Source organism: Myotis nattereri, assembly GCF_964212035.1.
Source record: "Myotis nattereri genome assembly, chromosome: 7".
NCBI classification, from domain to species: Eukaryota; Metazoa; Chordata; class Mammalia; order Chiroptera; family Vespertilionidae; genus Myotis; species Myotis nattereri.
Genome location: NC_138082.1, coordinates 33,968,555 through 33,985,674, shown reverse-complemented (window position 1 = coordinate 33,985,674; position 17,120 = coordinate 33,968,555). Strand labels below are relative to the sequence as shown.

The 17,120-nt window shown below is 53.5% G+C and overlaps 1 protein-coding gene across 1 annotated transcript in view; it reads left to right on the top strand.

Moving 5' to 3' along the window:
• The window catches only part of DRC11 (dynein regulatory complex subunit 11), a 114,730-nt gene that overhangs the window by 84,887 nt on the left and 12,723 nt on the right, over positions 1 to 17,120 (top strand). Inside the window, exons 15-16 of the mRNA XM_081095716.1 lie at positions 1,797 to 1,996; positions 12,969 to 13,055. Of these exons, the coding sequence (XP_080951842.1) occupies positions 1,797 to 1,996; positions 12,969 to 13,055 (287 nt within the window). The remainder of the gene's footprint in view (positions 1 to 1,796; positions 1,997 to 12,968; positions 13,056 to 17,120) is intronic.

Genomic DNA, 17,120 nt, shown 5'->3' with positions numbered 1-17,120 from the left:
CGTATTTTTTTAAAACTGCCACTGAACGTTCAGATGGGCAGGAGGAGCTGTGGACACTGTGGCAGGTGTGTCCTGGCCAATCAGCGGCTCCAAAGTCAGCGAGGCCCCAGGTGCAGAGGCCTTCCCAGACCCCCCTCCTTTCCTCTCCGAGCGACCCTGGTGACCACCCCTTCCTCCTGGAAAGTCAGTGTCCTGGAGTAAGTCCGCACCTCCTCCTAGGTCTCCCACACCCCGCCCCCTTCCCCCCTCAGCAGTCTTCCGCCACCCCTCCCAGGACCCCTCCCGCCCCACCTCAGCCAGCACCCTTGGATAACCTACAACCCTGACCACCTTCCAGGGCCCCAGCAGCTGGCATCCGTCTCCCTCCCCACCTCCTCGCTGCCCAGTCACAGCACCAGTCAGAATTATCTGCCGCTCCCCCATTACCCACCTGACTGCCCACAGCAGGCCTGCGCCCCCCTCACTTGGAATCTTCCCACCCGTTCCCTTCACTACGAGTTCCAGTTCTACCTGTGCTTCAGAGGCCAGCTCAGACGCCACCTCCTCCCGGAAGTCCGCCTGACCCACCCCCTCCAGCCACCCAGCCACCCCCCAGTTAAATGTGTTTCTTCTCTGAACTTTCTGTGGCTCTCAGGGGTCTTAGCACTCTTTGCCTTCCGTTCTCATCATGTCCGCTCAGCTATAAAACGTTTTTTACAGCAATCTCTGACTCCTTTCACATTGGACCCCCACAGGCTGCCAGCGGGGACCAGGGCCCAAGCAGCCCTCAATGCCCAGCTGCTGAGAAGACCCCGCGAATGGGCGCGCTCTCCTGTGGTGGAAAGCAGGGCCTCCACCCCTCACACAGATAAAGCATGCCTGCGTAATGTCATTTTAAAGAGAACTTCTCAAAACGACATTCTAGTTTATGTGGGGTATGTTAGGGAACCACAAAAACTGTCTCCAATGAGCTGGTACGTTCACAATACCTTTGCAATTACACGAAAAAAAGAAAAAAGGGACAGCACAATAGTAATTGTAATATTGATATATTTATAGCTGCTCAGAAAGTGCCCAGTGCTTGAGCAAAAGCAAACCAGAGGGACAGCTGCCTGCACCACAGCCCTTCCCCGGCCGCAGCTCCGCTCCCTGTGGAAGTCATTACTCAGTGCCCGGGCCCTCCCCGGGCGCTCAGGATGGTGGGAGATGCTCAAGTCTAAGTGCCGTCTGTGCTCGCAGGAGATGGACGGTGTGGTGAGAGCTTGAGGCACGGGTGGCCCTCTGAGTGACAGCACGATGATTCGACAGGTGGGAAACCAGGCAGAAGAAAGAAGTCCGGCTCCGGCCACGGCATCGTTGGCTCCCCCTTGGTCTCCTAAGAATCGCTAACGGACACTCGGCAGTCCTCCCCCCACCCACCCTCCTTCCATCCCCACATCCTCTTCCCAAGCTTCCAAAGGACGAGATATTGCTGCTGACAAGCAGAGGAACCCCATCCCCTTCCTCCCCCCCACCCCCCGAAAAAATGCCAGATGCAAGTTATTGCAGGAATGTTCTTTAAAATTATGAGTTTGGGGGGAAGTGTAGGATGGGGGATGGAGGAGAAACCACGTGTCAAATACCCAAGGAGACCCCACGGCTCCACCTTGACTACAAATCAAAGTGCCTCAGACGCAGCAGAGGCGGAAATGCTGTGGACGCGGTCATCAGAGTCACAGACGCGGGCATCTAGTGTGGGGTCGTGGCCCCGAGGAAGCCTGGCCTGCGAGCCTCCGGCTTCCTGGCGGGCTAAGAGCTTGGGCCTCTGCCTCTTGCAGGTTCCCCGGAGGTGCACCAGCACGCGCCCTTGGTGAAGTCGCTGCTGCTGGTCGGGCCGTCAGGGGTCGGGAAGAGAATGCTGGTCCACGCCATCTGCAGCGAGACGGGCGCCAACCTCTTCAACCTGTCCGCGGAGAACATTGCCGGGAAGTACCCGGGCAAAAACGGCCTGCAGATGATGATACACGTGGTCCTCAAGGTACTGGCGGTGCTTCGCATTTCCCGGCTCCCATTCTCCTGTAGCTCGTCCCCTTAAACCGACTAGCACGGGCCCCGGTAGGTCATTTCCTCAGGCTGACGTGAACATCCCTCTCCAACGTCCCTACTGCGTCCTCTTGCAAACGTCTTAGTTATTGCACCTGGCTGAGCATCCAACCATTAGCCACAGCGTCTTTGTCTGCATAAACACTCCACTGTGCCCCAGGCCGCCTCCTTGTGCCACAGGAACCCTCTCTGAAATGCTCGCACCTCTGTTTGGAAATTAAATCCACAGTTTCTTCTTTCAGCCCACCTCCCTCCAGTAATGGTATCTACCTTTGCATTCGGGGTCCTTTCTCACATGCATGAGTTGCCAAGTCCAGTACCTTCTGAACGTCAGCTCCTCACACAGGTAGTAAGGGGAGCTCGCAGGAAGCCAAGCCGACCCCAGTAATGTCCATGCTCAGTTACATCGTAGGCCAGTGGGTAGGGAAGTCCGCCTGAGCCACCCCCACCCAGACACTCAGCACCCACTAGAACAGCGGTCGCCAACCAGTGGTCCGTGGACCACTGGTGGTCTGTGAGGTCCAAAAGGTTGGTGACCGCTGCACTAGAAGGTCCATGCACCGCCCAGTTCTACGATCTTAGATAAGCTCTGCACCGCCCTGAGCCTCCACTGTATCATCCCCACAGTGAATGAGCCACACCAAATGGTAGGAGGTGCCCTGAAAGCAATGATTCTCTGATATAGTTTGTCTGTAGATGATGTTGATAGGTAGGTAGGTAGGTAGGTAGATACATAGATGATTGTTAGATAGAGAGATAGATAGATGATAAATGATAGATGATTTGTTAGATCTATATAATAAAAGGCTAATATGCAAATCAACCTAATGGCTGAACTACCGGTCACTATGATGCACACTGACCACCAGGGAGCAGGTGCTCAACGCAGGAGCTGCCCCCTGGTGGTCAGTGCGCTCCCACAGGAAGAGTGCCGCTCAGCCAGAAGCCAGGCTCACAGCTGGTAAGCGCAGCGGAGGTGGCGGGAGCCTTTCCTGCCTCTGCAGCAGTGCTAAGGATGTCTGACAGCCAGCTTGGGGAGCAGACCTAAGCCATCAGTCTGACATCCCCCGAGGGCTCCTGGACTATGAGAGGGTGCAGGCCAGCCTGAGGGACCCCCCCCCCCACCCCTGAGTGCATGAATTTCGTGCACCGGGCCTCTAGTAGATACATAAATTGATAAATAACATACATATATAACACAAAGATTACCAAGTTTTAAAGCCCTTTGATACAGAATATTTATATATAATATTAAAACTTCACAGAATTTTATTTTTATTTGATTGAATAGCTCAAGTTTAACTTTATGCTGTTCAATGCATTTTTAGTGGCTAGAATAAGGCAGCTTTACTATACCAATGCAGATGTGTAGCACTGTACTTGGGGCTAGATGTTGGCTGTGCATCGGTGCTCAGGGGGCTCTAAGGCAATGGTTGTTGTCAACAGTGGCCCACAGGAATAGTTTCTTTTCCCTCTCACCCCAATGACACAGTAAGGAAGTGAGGGCAGTGGGGTTTCTTCCCTTGGCCACATGGGCCCAACCCTGTGGCGAGGTAGTAGGACGTTCCCCGCTCTCCTCCCCTCCCTTGCTGGTCCAGACAGAATCCATGGAGAGAGAATTGGAAGAGCTAGGAGGCAGGAGAGGACCGTGGGTAGGGAATAGAGGAAGATCATTGAGTTATTTAACAGAGCACCTCAAACAAGTTAGGTGTTCCACACCTTTGTATCGTTATGTGAGGGGGTTCATCCTTGTCCCCGTTTTACAGAGAGAGAAACTGGGGTTCTGAGAGGTGACGCAACTTGTCCAAGGCGACCAAGGTCAAGTGGCCAAGCTGGGATTCAAACCTATGTCCTTCTTTATCTCCTGCACTATTTTCTATCAAGGTAAAATTTACGTACAGTAAAATGCGCTGATCTTAAGTATACGGTTTAAGTATGAGCTTTGAAAAATACACTCAGCTGTGTAACCACCATTTTCATGTGCTCTTGGAACCCTTGTCTGACTTATTTTTTAAAATGTCCGTTCAAGTCATTTGCCAGTTTTTATGGGACTGCTGGTCTTGTGATTTGTTGGGACTCTTCATCTAGTCTGGATACAAGTTCTTTGTCGGATATAACATATTGCAAATTTTCTCTGTGATTTGCTTTTTCACTTTCTTATTTTTCTTGTTATTTGTCCTGTCACCTCTGAAAGAGGGTGTTAAAGCTCCAACTAGAATTGTTGGATTCTCTATTTCTCCCTGTAGCTGTCGGGTTTTGCCCCATGGATGTTGTAGCCCTGTCATGAGAGGCACCACATTCAGATCTGTTACGTCTCCCTGATCGGTTATTTTATCGTTAGGAGCTGTCCTCTTTGTCTCTAGTAACACTCCTTGTCTTGAAGTATACCCAGTCTGATCTGAACAGAGCCTCGTCAGCTTCCTTGATCCCCTTTCATTTCCAATGTCGGTATAGTGAAAGTGAATTTCTTGTGGGTATGGTTGAGTCTTGCTTTCTTATTCAGTCTAACAATATATACCATTTAATAGAATGCTTGCAGCATTTACGTTAAATGCAGTTATTCATCTGGTTGGGTTAGGTCTACCATTCTGCTGTTTGTTCTCCATTTATCCCATTTCCCTTTTTTTCTCTTCTTTTTCTTTTTTCCTGCCTTCTTTTGGGTAACACGGTACTTTTTAGTATTTTACTTGAATTTCACTATTGTCTTTTTAGCAATACCACTTTCTTATTTCTTAATTTTATTTTTTAATTACAGTTTGCATTCAATATTTTTTTGTGTTAGTTTTGGGTATATGGCACAGTGATTAAACAATCACATACTTAAGCAAAAACTCTTATTTTTTAGTGATTGTTCTACAGATTATTTTAGCCGTTTTTAATTTAGCACAGTCTACAAAGGGTGAATATTGCACTATTTTACATAAAATGTCAAATCCTACAACAATATAATCCTATATGTTTTTATCATATGTTTTACATCTAGCAATGTTATAAATACTACAATAAGGTATTACTATTTTTGCATTAGTCATTTGTTTTTTAAAGAGTTTAAGAGGAAAAAATAGTATTTTACCTTTAGTCACATATTTCCCATATGCAGTACTCTTTATTCCTTTCTGTTGATCCAACTTTCCATTTGTTGTAATTTTGTTTTTAGCTGCAAAACTTCCTTTCATATTTATTTTAGTGCAGGTCTTCTGGAAAATTGGTTTTCATTTTATTTTTCAGAGTATCTTTACATTGCCTCCATTGTTTGAAGGATAGTTTTGCTAGATATAGAATTCTGGGCTGCCATGTGTTTTCTTCAGCCCTTTACAGATGTTATTCCCTGGTCTGAGGCGCAGAGCATTTAGGTCATTTTCCCAGGTGACAGTGTTGCCACATGAGCCCACAGTCTGCATCCAGCGCCTCCAGGTTTAACAAGTGCCTCATCCAGGCTCTCATTGAAGTTGGGCTGGATTAAGCCTGTCTCCTCCCACCCACTAGACGGCTCAGTGCTCCCAGTGTGATTCTAGGGCAGAGCCCATGGCATGACCATGATGTCCTCATGCTCAGGAAATTGTTTCTGCTGCTGAGAGGTTTTTCCCCTCGCTATCCAATAAGCTATGCTGGCATTTTTATTTTTTTTTAGAATCGTTGCAAACTGACATGCGGACGACAAAATGCTGTGTGTCAAATTTTCAAAATGTGGAATGGCACCCTCACCCACCGAGGCCACGCCACCTCTGCCGTGTGTGTAACTGATTAATGAAAGACCCAGAGCCCAGGGGTAGGAGTCATTCAGTTACAACCATGTGCTGTGAGGACACTGCCTCCCGGCATGAGTGACAGACAGCTATCTGCACTGCGGAGAGGTATTTACTTTTAATTAAGCGAGAGAAAGCTGGTAAACCTCCGGCAGGTGCTGTGCGTGCATTCCTGTGTCCCCTGAGCCATGGCCCGGGGGCTGAGGCTTGAGGGCAGCCAGCATGGATCTGTGGCAGCTGCTGCAGAAGGTGAAATAACAGGAGGCCTGATGACTCGCCATCTCTTCTGGTACAGAACTCCTAGGACTGAATTAACCTCTGCAGAGCAGAGATGGCACCCGTTAGGAAGCCGTTCACACGGTCACTTCTGGCCGGCGGCCTTGCTTCGCACCCAGCACCCTGCACACGTGAAAACACACTGGGAAGACACATCTCTGATTCGTTTCACAACCACAGATTCAAATCCATTTTGTTTTCAGTATTTCTGGAGGGTTCCTTTCTTTCACACACAATAGCTTTAATGGATTAACAAGCTGGGTTCCTTTAAGAAATGTGGTTACTGTTATTTAAAATTCTCTCTTCTGCTAAAGCTATCTGTGGAGAAGAATATACATCTCTTTAGTGGGAAAATATTAGGAATATTGTCATCTAACCAGCTGAGAAATGTGGTGAGTAATATTTAATAAGTATTTCATGGACAAAAGGCAAGGCCATCTCTCAACCAGCCTTGGCCTCCTTGAGTTTTCACGAGAGTAAGTCAGGCTGGACGAGCAGGAAGGACTGATCTTGACCTCTGGCCAGGAGTCCAGGGCACACGAAGGAGTTTTACACACGCTTTTGCTTTTCATGGGACCAAGCCCTTGATGGGGCAGAGATTAACGTTTTCATTTGCAAACAAGAAGACTAGCTCAGAGTGCTTACTTTGACCAAAAACTACAAAGGAGCGTAGGGGCTGGCATCTGGACTTAAGCCCAGGTCTGTTCCCACCATCAATCCCTTGGCCTCCGCTGCCTCCAGGGCACTGAAGGTTCCCTGAGCCCTGCCCTGGGGCGCTGTGTCCTGGTGACACTCCTGGGTTAAAGTGTCGGCCGTGGGCACTTTAGCGTGAAAGGGGAAGGAACTGGAAGCCATGTGTCCTGTTGGCGCGCTCCACCAGGACCCCACTTATTCCTGGGTCCCCTCGCCATCACTCCTCCCTTGCCCTCCAGGCTGCCCCGGATACGGCCAGGGCAGACCAGTGGAGCCCAGGGAAAGAGGCTGGAGCAGGGACTTCTGATCCGGAGTTTCGGACCTTGGAGATTTCTCTCTGCCCAGTGGTTCTTATGTCCTTCTCGGGAGAATGGGCTAAGGAGGCCACCAAGCCAGTGTCGGATCCAGGCCACGGGGCCTGGGAGCCTGGACGAAGGGAGGCTAGGGTGCTGCTCTGCCTCGGTGCCACCCCACCTCACCCCCCCGGGCTCCTCGCTGGGCTCTCGGCCAGCAGCCATGGCAGCGCACCAGAGGGTCTCGCCCAGATGTGCTGGTGTCAACCCTGGGCCAGGAGTCGGGCATGGAGACTTCTCCAGGCTAATAACCCAAACAAAGGCGGCGTTGCCATTTGTGGATGAAGTTTTAAACACACACACACAGATGTGTAATAAATGTAATACATGTGTTAGTCCTGCCTTTACAAGGTGAAATTCAATAAGGATAAAGCAGAGACCTACACCGGACCCAAAAGCAAGAGCTGCCCAAGTGAGATGGGGAGGGAGGAGCAGGGGGAAGGGAGGAGGGGGGGGGTGGGGGGAGCAGGTTACCCGCTGGTGCAGCATCAGGTGTGAAAATAAAGAGGGAGGGCTGGCGACGCAGGTCCTGAGTGGGCTCACCTGGCGCTGTGTCGTGCAGTTTCAGGTTGAGGCAGGGCGCACGTGTAGGCATCAAACCTCAGGTGTGTGTTTACATAGACGTGATATTTTAGGGCAGTTTTTGGATCACAGCAGAGTTGAGCAGCAGTACGGGGTGGGCTCCGCAGGGAGGAGGGCACAGGCGGTGGCTGCCTGGGGCGCGGTCTCTCGGGCAGGCCTGGGAGAGCGCTCTGTGGCTGTAAATCACTGTCAGCACTGGGTGAGTTCACTCCTGCTGTGGCCGGCCTCATGGGGATGAGCCTGGGACCAGGGTCGATGTCACAGGCATTCAAGAATTTTTAACCAATTTGGAAACACTCGAGGGCAGGGCCAGCACCATGGCCTCCCTTTGTCCAGACTCACAGGCCATGTGGCCTGGACCCAACACTGGCTTGGCGGCCTGCTTAACTGAGGCTAGCAGGTGCCGGGAGGAGTTCAGTATGGCCTCGCACACGGGCGTGAACCCTGTGCTTCTCCACACCAGCATCAAGTCTGGGGAGGGGGCCAGAAGGAGACGAGGTTCAGAGGAAACCCGATGCTCTGTGAGCCTGGCACCTGTCACCTCCACACACCTTCCCCTCGAATGCAGCCTGGTTGTCAGCAATAGCACTAGCCTGTCCCTGTTACTAGTCTAGTTCCCCCACGTCACCTGTATCCCCAGCCCCCTCCTCTCCTCTGCCTCAGTTTACCTTTTTCCGTACAGGATCAGCCCAGCCGAGCTCCTGGCTCTTAGTCATTTGCAGTTTATCCCAACTGACACCCAGTCAGGACTTAAGGTAACTCCCACAATCTCACAGAAGGTAATGCAGGAAAGAGAAATTTAAAATATTATTCTAAAATAGTGGGAATTCAGAATGCCCCAGATATTAGTATTTAAACAGAATCCCAGTGACTACAGTCCAAGAAAGTGAGCCCCCACCCCTGCTCCCCGCACAGTAGCTCATCCCTGGTGGCCTGTGCCCCCCGCTCCCGTGCAGCGGCCATGTCTGCCTGGTCCCAGACATCCCTGCCTCCCACCACGGAGCCTGCCCCTCACAGATGCTCAGCAGATATGTGTGGGATGGGTGGGTGGGTGGGTGGATGGAGGGATGGAGGGATGAATGGGTGGGTGGGTGGATGGATGGAGGGATGGGTGGGTGGATGGATGGATAGATGGATAGGTGGGTGGATGGGTGGGTGGATGGTCTGTCCTTTTCAGTTTAGTAAACTTTCAGTTTAGTAAAAAGAGTAGCCAGCTTCTCCCTAGGGTCTCCATGGCAGGCAGAATAGGGCCTTTCAGAAAGAACCTCCAAAGCGTCCAAGGGTCGTTTGGGCAGATCCTGTTAACTGGACACAGACAGGCTTTCAATGCTCAGCCATTGATCCTGGGATCTCGGTCTGATGCCCAGCACTGGGTAGTGCTGCTTTGGAGAACACGAAAGGTCAAACCCATAAAACCGACACGGATGGGGAGTCTTCAGTTCTTTCATGGAACTTCCTGGAATTGGGAAAGGCCGGTGTTAGTGGGAACTGGTGTTTATCCCAGAACAGACAGGAAACTGAAACCAGCCGCGTATTTGGTAGGACTGAAGAGCCCTCTAGTGGCAGCGGAAGCACACGACCCACGTAACTTCAGAAAAGTTCAATTATGCATTAATTACATTTAATTGTCCATGACCTCAGACTATCTGTGGGTAATTTCAGTGAAGCCTTGTCATTGCTAAATGAAAATTAAAAGAGCAAAGGAAGCCATTTGTCATTTAATAAATAGGTAAAGAGTTTTTTGTTGTTAATACTCATTGAGGAGAAAAGTGGAAAAACAGACCCACATTCTTAGGGCGGGAGAGTAAACAGAACCTCAGGCGGCAGGCTGGCGGCCGTGTGGGAGCATGAAGAACGCAGGAGCCCTCGGACCAGCAGCGTCACGTCCACCATCGTGCTGAGGACAAGACCGCTCGTGCCCAGAGCGCTCTTCTCTAAGCACCGTTTGACCTGTTTTATGTATTTCTTTTATTATTGTGGACAGTATTATAGATGTCTCTCTGCTCCCCCTGTACCCCCTCCACCAGCACTGTTTGACTTAAGAAGGGGAGCACCCGAATGTTCAGCAACACTTAGATCAGTACGTCATGGGCGGCGGGTTGAAGCGATGTCGGACAAATACGTTTTGTTAAGCGAATGAGAAAACAAGCAGCGCAGGCAGGACCGTCTCATTTTCCCAGTCCGGTGTCGGAAGGGCCTGTAAGGATGGGAACGCGGGGCCGCCGGTTCTCCGTGGAGAGGGTGGTGGGTGGGTGACGGCAGTCTGGAAGTGCACTCTGAGGTTTTGACTACTGAATGCAGCTTTGCAATCACAGTAAGACAGCGCCGGGTTTCTGGCAGATGTTTCAGAGCTCAGCCTGTCTGCCTGCTGCTTCTGCAGCGTCCCCTGTCCCTTGCCTGAGTCAGCAGCCCTCTGTCCCTCCCACATCCGTCCTTGGACAGGGAAGATGAGCCCTTCTCCCTCCAAGGTCACCTTCCTGGGGGAGGTCTCCTCCTGGAGGCCCAGTGTTACATGCCTGCTTTCTCTGCCCAGCACCGAGCACGTCACAGGCATCCTCCAGCCAGCTCACCGCTGAGGAAGGCCAGAGAAACCAGGGCCTCGAGCTCGGAGGACGCAGCAGAGGTGGTTTCAGAGCTCTCCTGCAGGATGAAAGGTGGCGAGAGGACATGTGTTGAGAGTAACCGGGTTCTATGGAGCAGACAGCTGCCTACCATGGGGCGTGGCTGGGTGCTGTGGGTCCTGGCGCCGGCCTGGGGGGTGCCAGGCAGACCCGGTCTCACTCGGGGCTCCACCGCTTCTCCAGTGCTGGTGGGCACATGGCTTACCCCTCTCTCTGCCTCAGTGACCTCATCTGTGAGAGGGACAAGGCGTGGACAAGCTTGGCGTTGTGGCATGTGGCGAGTGAGTGTCCTGGACATGGAGGCATTTGGTAAAGGGTCGTTCCCCGTATTGTTGTCATCAAAGAACTCGCTGAGGAAATGTTTTCTGTTTCATTTGATAATAATTGAACGTTTCCAAACCACGTCACCTGCGCCGCCCTCCACACGGGGCTGTGTGCCCCAGGGCAGGTGCGGCTGGCGCACAGGAAGCGTGGCGTCCCCCACCGGCTCGGGGAGGGCAGCGGTTCAGGGAACGATCGGTCACATTCGTGTTTAATGGAGTGCTGTGGCCGGTACTTCAACCCCACTGTGAGCCGGGGCCTAGAAGTAAGACCCACGGCTTCGAGATGATCCCGAGCTACTGACTCCTGCATCCCCAGCCCATCATGTGGCTCGCTGTGCGAAAAGCAGGAAGAGAACAGCACCCCTGAAATCCTGGTGCTCACATCTGCCGCTCCCATTAAGAAAAGCTGGACTGAGACACTAGAAGCTCACACATAAAAACCGTGGAAAATCCATCGCTCGCCAAATGGACGTAGGAGAGGAGGGAGCACGAGTTAGGCCGAGACAGGAGACGACGGAGATGACTGTTTGTGTGAAAATTGCTTTTCCATGGGTTTTGGGTCTAAAACGGATACTTTTCAGAGGGACTGAAAAGAATAAGATGTTGCCTCTGTCATAGTAAAGTACCTTTTTTCTATGAAGCTTAAAGCCTTTCCCTCACGATATCTCATTTTCTCCTTTTCCTTGGAGGCTGGGATTAGGGAAGCTTTTAACAAATTCAGAATAGCTTCTAGGGAACAGGGGTCCCTTCGGGCTGCCCTGGGAGCACTGACTGGGACCCTGACCCGCGGGCAGGCCACCCTGGTAAGGAGCCGAGAGAATGGACAAATGATGGAGCGGAAGGAGGTTAGGGACTGGGCAGGTTTTGGGGTTGTTGGATGTGGGGAGGTGAGGCAAGGTGGGTACAGTGGGGCCTTGACTTACGAGTGTCCCGACTAACGAGATTTTTGAGATACCAGCTGTCTCTCGGCCGTTTATTTACATTGAGTTGATAGAGTAATTTGAGTTAACGAGCTCAGTTTCAGAACGAATTAAACTCGTAAATCAAGGCCCCACTGTACTCAGGTGTGTGGCTCAAGTACATGAGGGGCCCATGGTGTGGCCGCCATCTGCAGGCCCTGCCTCCAGCTTCTGTCACTTTCTAGCCTGTGACCTTGGACAGGTCCCTTGATGTCGGAGCCTCAGCTTCCCTGTCTGTACACAGGGTTGGTAATACTGGTACCTGTTTCACCGGGTAGCAGGGAGGGTGAAGGAGTTACTGCAGGAGGACATGCGGGGTCCACGCTGGCCCTGACCATGCATGTGAGGCCGTGTGCCACGTGTGTGGCCCAGGCCTGGCACACGCCTGCCCCAGAGCTGCCGCTGTTTGCACAGCACGCTCCTCGGCCTCGGGACTGGATTAAAACGTGCAGTTTGGAATTCTTAAATCTCTGGTTCTAACAAATAACACCTAGCAAAGAGTGGTTGGCTGGGACTGTTTCTTCTCAGGACGTCCTGCGTGGGGGCCTGTGGACTCGGCCAGCCCGGTGTCGGATGGGCACCGGGACCCCGGGAAACCCACCTGGTGTTTGAAAGTGCAGGGTCCGCTCCCCTTGGTCCACGGCCCCGGGAGGCCGCCGCCAGTGTTCCCGGCGCTTTTCCCATCGTTGATGGAACACCCGCCTTGGTCTAAAATCACACCTGCTGCCGTAACGGTGCTCAAAGAAACATCAGAATAGGAGCGCGTAACGCCACTCACTGGGGCTGCGGGCGGCTTTTGTCTGTCGCCCTCAGCACAAGCACAAACGGGTGCAAAACTACCCAGGCTTTGCTATCACGGGGGCACTGTGAAGCGATGGTGGGTGTGTGGCAGTTATTCACCAGCCCAGAAAGCTCCAGCCCGTCTGGAGGGCACCTTCCCGGCGAAACCTCAGCCACGGCGATGCAGCCAAGCGAGACGAGCCAATGGCATCGCGGGGCCCTGGCACGGAGATGGCTTTTCCCACCCTGAGCAAACCTGAATGAGCCTGGGCAGGCTGGAATTAACACTCAAGGCTCGGTTTCCCGTTTGTTAGCGGTAGAAAACTATTGGCTTATTTCAAGCCAGACGGAAGAGAGGCCTGGGGCCTTGGAGCAGAAGGTGCTGAAGTTGGGTGTACCCTGCCCATAAGGTGGGACGGGACCCTCACAATATCCCCACCCTGCAGTGAAGGGGGGCAGACCCCGCCACCCGAGAGCCCACATAGGAGCCCTCCGGTCCTGCTGTCCCCTGGGGTCAAGCGTGCACCCAAAACGGAATAGCGTTTTCAACCGAGGCTTTTCCTTCTCCTGGCAGGTGGCCCGACAGCTCCAGCCGTCCGTGGTGTGGATCGGAGACACGGAGAAAACCTTCTACAAGAGAGTACCCAGCGCCGAGAGGATGGTGAGGCTCCCCCGGCGTTGCTTAGCCTGGGCTCTGCTTTTCTCCGAGGGGCCCCTTCCCAGGCTCCCTCTCCTTCTCAAGAAGGTCTTGCTTTTTCGAGGGAGGAAGGAAACGGGGCGGGGAGGCGCAGCCCTCTCCCTGGGCCCTCAGTGCTTGTCCGTGTCTGAAAGGACGCAGCGGGCTGATTTTATGAGGCATCGTTTAGAAGCAAATGAAGGGCTGTGTGGAAGGAGGGAGAGGGGAGCTAAAGCCCCATCACCTGCATCAGAGGGAGGGCACGTTTTAGGGAACTCGGCTCCATTAGAGCAAAAGGCACACACGGGGGTTATTATTAGGACTTCCTATTGTTCATAACAACAAATAGCAGAGGGCCTGAAACTTAGGGACAAAGGCCATCAATGGGACTGTGAGAGCAGTGCCCGGGCCTCCAGGGGAGCCCTCTTTCAATTGCTTCCTTCCTGCTTTTCTCTCCTTTCAATGGCCCCCACCCCCGCACTTCCCCCCACAGATCACCACAGATTTCCCACAGGTTAAAAAAAAATGTGCAGATATACATGATTGTTATTCCACATCAATTTGCTCCAAAGCAAATAGTGGTTAACTGCGAATTCCTGATTAAATTCGTAAGGATTTTAATCACTTTGGATCCTTATGTATTATGCATCCCTGTTAGCAGGTAGGGATGATTTGGATGAAGAATGAAAGCTCAATCTTTCCTTCCCCACAGGGGCCTTGATTGGCCTGTCATTTTAGAGACTCAGGAGGACTCGGTTATTATTTAGTCTGCGAACCTAGTGGTTAGCTCCCTCTGCTGGCGAAGCTGTACATGTGAAAAAAACCCACATAGAGGCCAACCGCAAGGCTGGGGTTACTAGGAACCAGACAGTAAATCTGAAGAGAAATGCCGGGCGGTGTGTAACCCACGCTGCCACCCACCTGATGCCATCGGACGCTTTGTCTCACTCATGGGCAAGGGCTACTCGACGTCCCACTGGACAGCAGCCTGGGGAGCAGGAGGACGGTGGGCAGCGGGGACTCCGGAAGCAAGGGTTCCTGGCCGGCTCTGTGTTCACCTTAGCGGGCTGTGTGTCCCTAAGCAAGTACCTTAACCTCTGCTCTGGAAGAGTCTATCGCGGGAGGAATTCACTGCACTGACAACCATGGACCATGCCCTGGGGGGAACCCTAGGCCGCCTGATGAGCACAGCAGAAGGTTCCCTGAGCCCCATCATCACAAGGCCAGCTGGGGCCTGAGCCTTCCCCAGCACAGTGGGGTCCAACCCCAGCGCCCCCTTCCTCCCTCCCACCCCGCCCCAGGAGAGCAGGGCTCCAAGGGGTGCTGGGCCTGCCCCTTGGAGAGCAGGGCTGAGGGGTTCCTGTTGCCTCAGGGACTCAGGGCCAGGGATGGGCCAGCTCTGCTCTCCAGGCCCCCAGCTCTGACTTTTGCCCTCAGCCAAGTCTCTGGGCCCGGGGCAGCCATGAGCATGGCCAGCCACGCTCTGAAGGTGACCACCGAATGCCGAGCTGCATCACAGAGGAGAGCCACCACGAGGCACCGCTCGGCTCCTCACGGCATCACTCGGCGACCTCAGGAATCCACCCGTCCCGGCCTCTGCCCCACAGGCTCCCCTGATCCCAGAGGCACTGAGGCACAGAGAAGAATTCCACCTGCAAAGAAACCGGAGCGGCCGTGCTGCCCCACCCACCCCCAGCCACAGCACAAACAGCACCCGGCAGCTGCCCCCTGGACGGGAGGGATTCCCGAATCACACTGGGAAAAATCTCGCCTGCAGGGACTGACTCCACCCCGGATGCCTCCACCGCAGTGAAGGTCACTCATGCATGAAGGTCAAATGCATGAGGCTCTCCGAGCCCTAAGCAGGGAGGCAGGGAGGAGAGCCAGGCAGCGTGCGGACACCAGGACGGCAGCCGCAGAGGCCCCAGGGCACCGCCTCTGTGTCAGGGAAGCGGCCCTTCTGTTTTGCAGAAGAGGACGAAGGCTCTAGGGGCGCACAGATGGCGGGGGTCGCCCTGGGACCAGGACACAAATCTGTTTGGATGCAGAGGCCACACCTTTCTCCCCACCTGGACCGCACCTGAGCACCAGCACCTGGTTTCCGTCTGTCCACCCGCCCCCATCCTCATCCCTGGGGCCACTCGACCACACCCTGAAAACCGCCGTGGGGCCCTCTCGTCTTAGAGCCAGAGGTGCGGGGCTCCAGGATCCCCACATTCTCCATGACACCCCTGTCCTCCACACCTTGGAGAAGCCCTTCCACGCCTAGACTCTCAGGATGGCTCCCCGGACACCGCACCCCTGCCCAGGGGCCTGCACAGGGCCCTCCCCTCCTCCTGCTGCTGGGAGCAGAGCCGTCCTCCACCCTCTGTGGCTGCAGCACAGCCGGTCAGCAGTGTTTGAGGCACAGGCGGTGAGGAATGAGGCACTGTCTGGGCTGCTTTTTCTGCACCATTACCCTTCCTTCCTTCATCTCGCAGCAGCCTTCCCGGCATCGCAGTGGGGCCTCCGGGAGGGACTGGCCGGCCTTGGAGCTGGCTGTGCCGTGGTTTTGAGGAGCTGACTGCAGAAAAGCACACTGCCATCGCTGTGGGGATGCTGGGCACTCCTTTGAAATTGCCCACAATGCCAGGTTTGCAGGCTGCAGGCTGCAGGCTAACGGCAGGGGCACAGCTGTGGAGTTTGCACTGGGATGTTGGACTGGGATGTTGGCTAGTGTGATGGATGAGCATGAGGACATCCTGCATAATGGATGCAGCTCTGAACCAGAACAGGGGTGGCCCGAGTGCAGGGGAGCACTGACTGAATGGACTCACCTTTCACTCCGCCCTCCCAGTGGGGCTGCGTCTCACCACCAGCAGGAATGTCACTCTGGACACAGCCCAGAATCAACATTTGATATCTAAACAGGCTAATTAAGTTCAGATGTCCCTGTCATTTCAGGACTGGTAGCGATACCATCTTCTGCCCTAGAACAGGAAGAACTGCTCCATAGTCACCATGGCAACTAGGCTGCTAGAAAGGGGCTCAGACTGTGCAAGTGGGTCTCTATGCCCACAGAGTGGCAGTCTCTACCTTTGCCAGGACCCTGGGATCAGTTCTCCCACCAGACTCTGGGAAGCTCCCATGTGGCCCGTCTTAGATAGGACACCAAAAGCTTAAGCAACAAAAGAAAAATTAAATAGTATCTCATCAAAACTAAAAAAAAAAAAAATGTTTGCTGTAAAGCACATCATCGAGAAAGTGCAAAGACAACTCACAGAATGGGAGAAAATATCTACAAAATCATATACGCTAAGTGACTTGTATCTGGAATACATAAAGAACTCTTACAACTCAATAGTAAAAAGGCAAGTAACTTAAGGAAAAAGTGGGGAAACGATCTGACTACACATTTTCCCTAAGAAGATATGCAAACGACCAATAAGCACATGAAAAGATGCTGAACTTCGTTAGCCATCAGAGATACTAACGAAAACCACCGCGAGACACCCCTTCACACCCACAAGGGTCGCCAGCGTTAAGTGATTGAGCCCACACCGCGTGCTAAGAGCAGCACCTGCAGTCGGCCCTCAGGGGGGGCTACACGCTAGTATTACTATTATTACCCTTGGAGACTTACAGCTGACTGGTGGAATGGGTGAGTGCAGGGGGATGGTTAGGGAGAACTGAGTCCCTGTGCTGTCCTTGGGGCGCCCCAGGTGTCTGCAGCCTCCATCGGACTTCCCCCAACAGCCCCTCCACCCGGGTCCTGCTCTTCCGGCCCAGGCTCTCCCTGCACCTGGGCAACCAGACAGAGAACTTGGCCTTCTCCCAGTCAAGCAGGAAGGAAGAAGGTGAGCAACCACGCGGCCACGGCGTGGCCGACAGCCTCACAACGGGAGTGGACACCTGTGCCCAGAGCCCAGTCCAGCCGCCCACCCAGGGCGCCCCCGCCTTCCCTGGAGGGCTCCTCCCTCCCCTCTCTGCTCCGCTCCCCTGCCCTCCAGGGTGCACTGTCGCTGTGCAGAGCAGCGTGACCACCTGGGCCTGACTCCCAGCTCCGCGGGG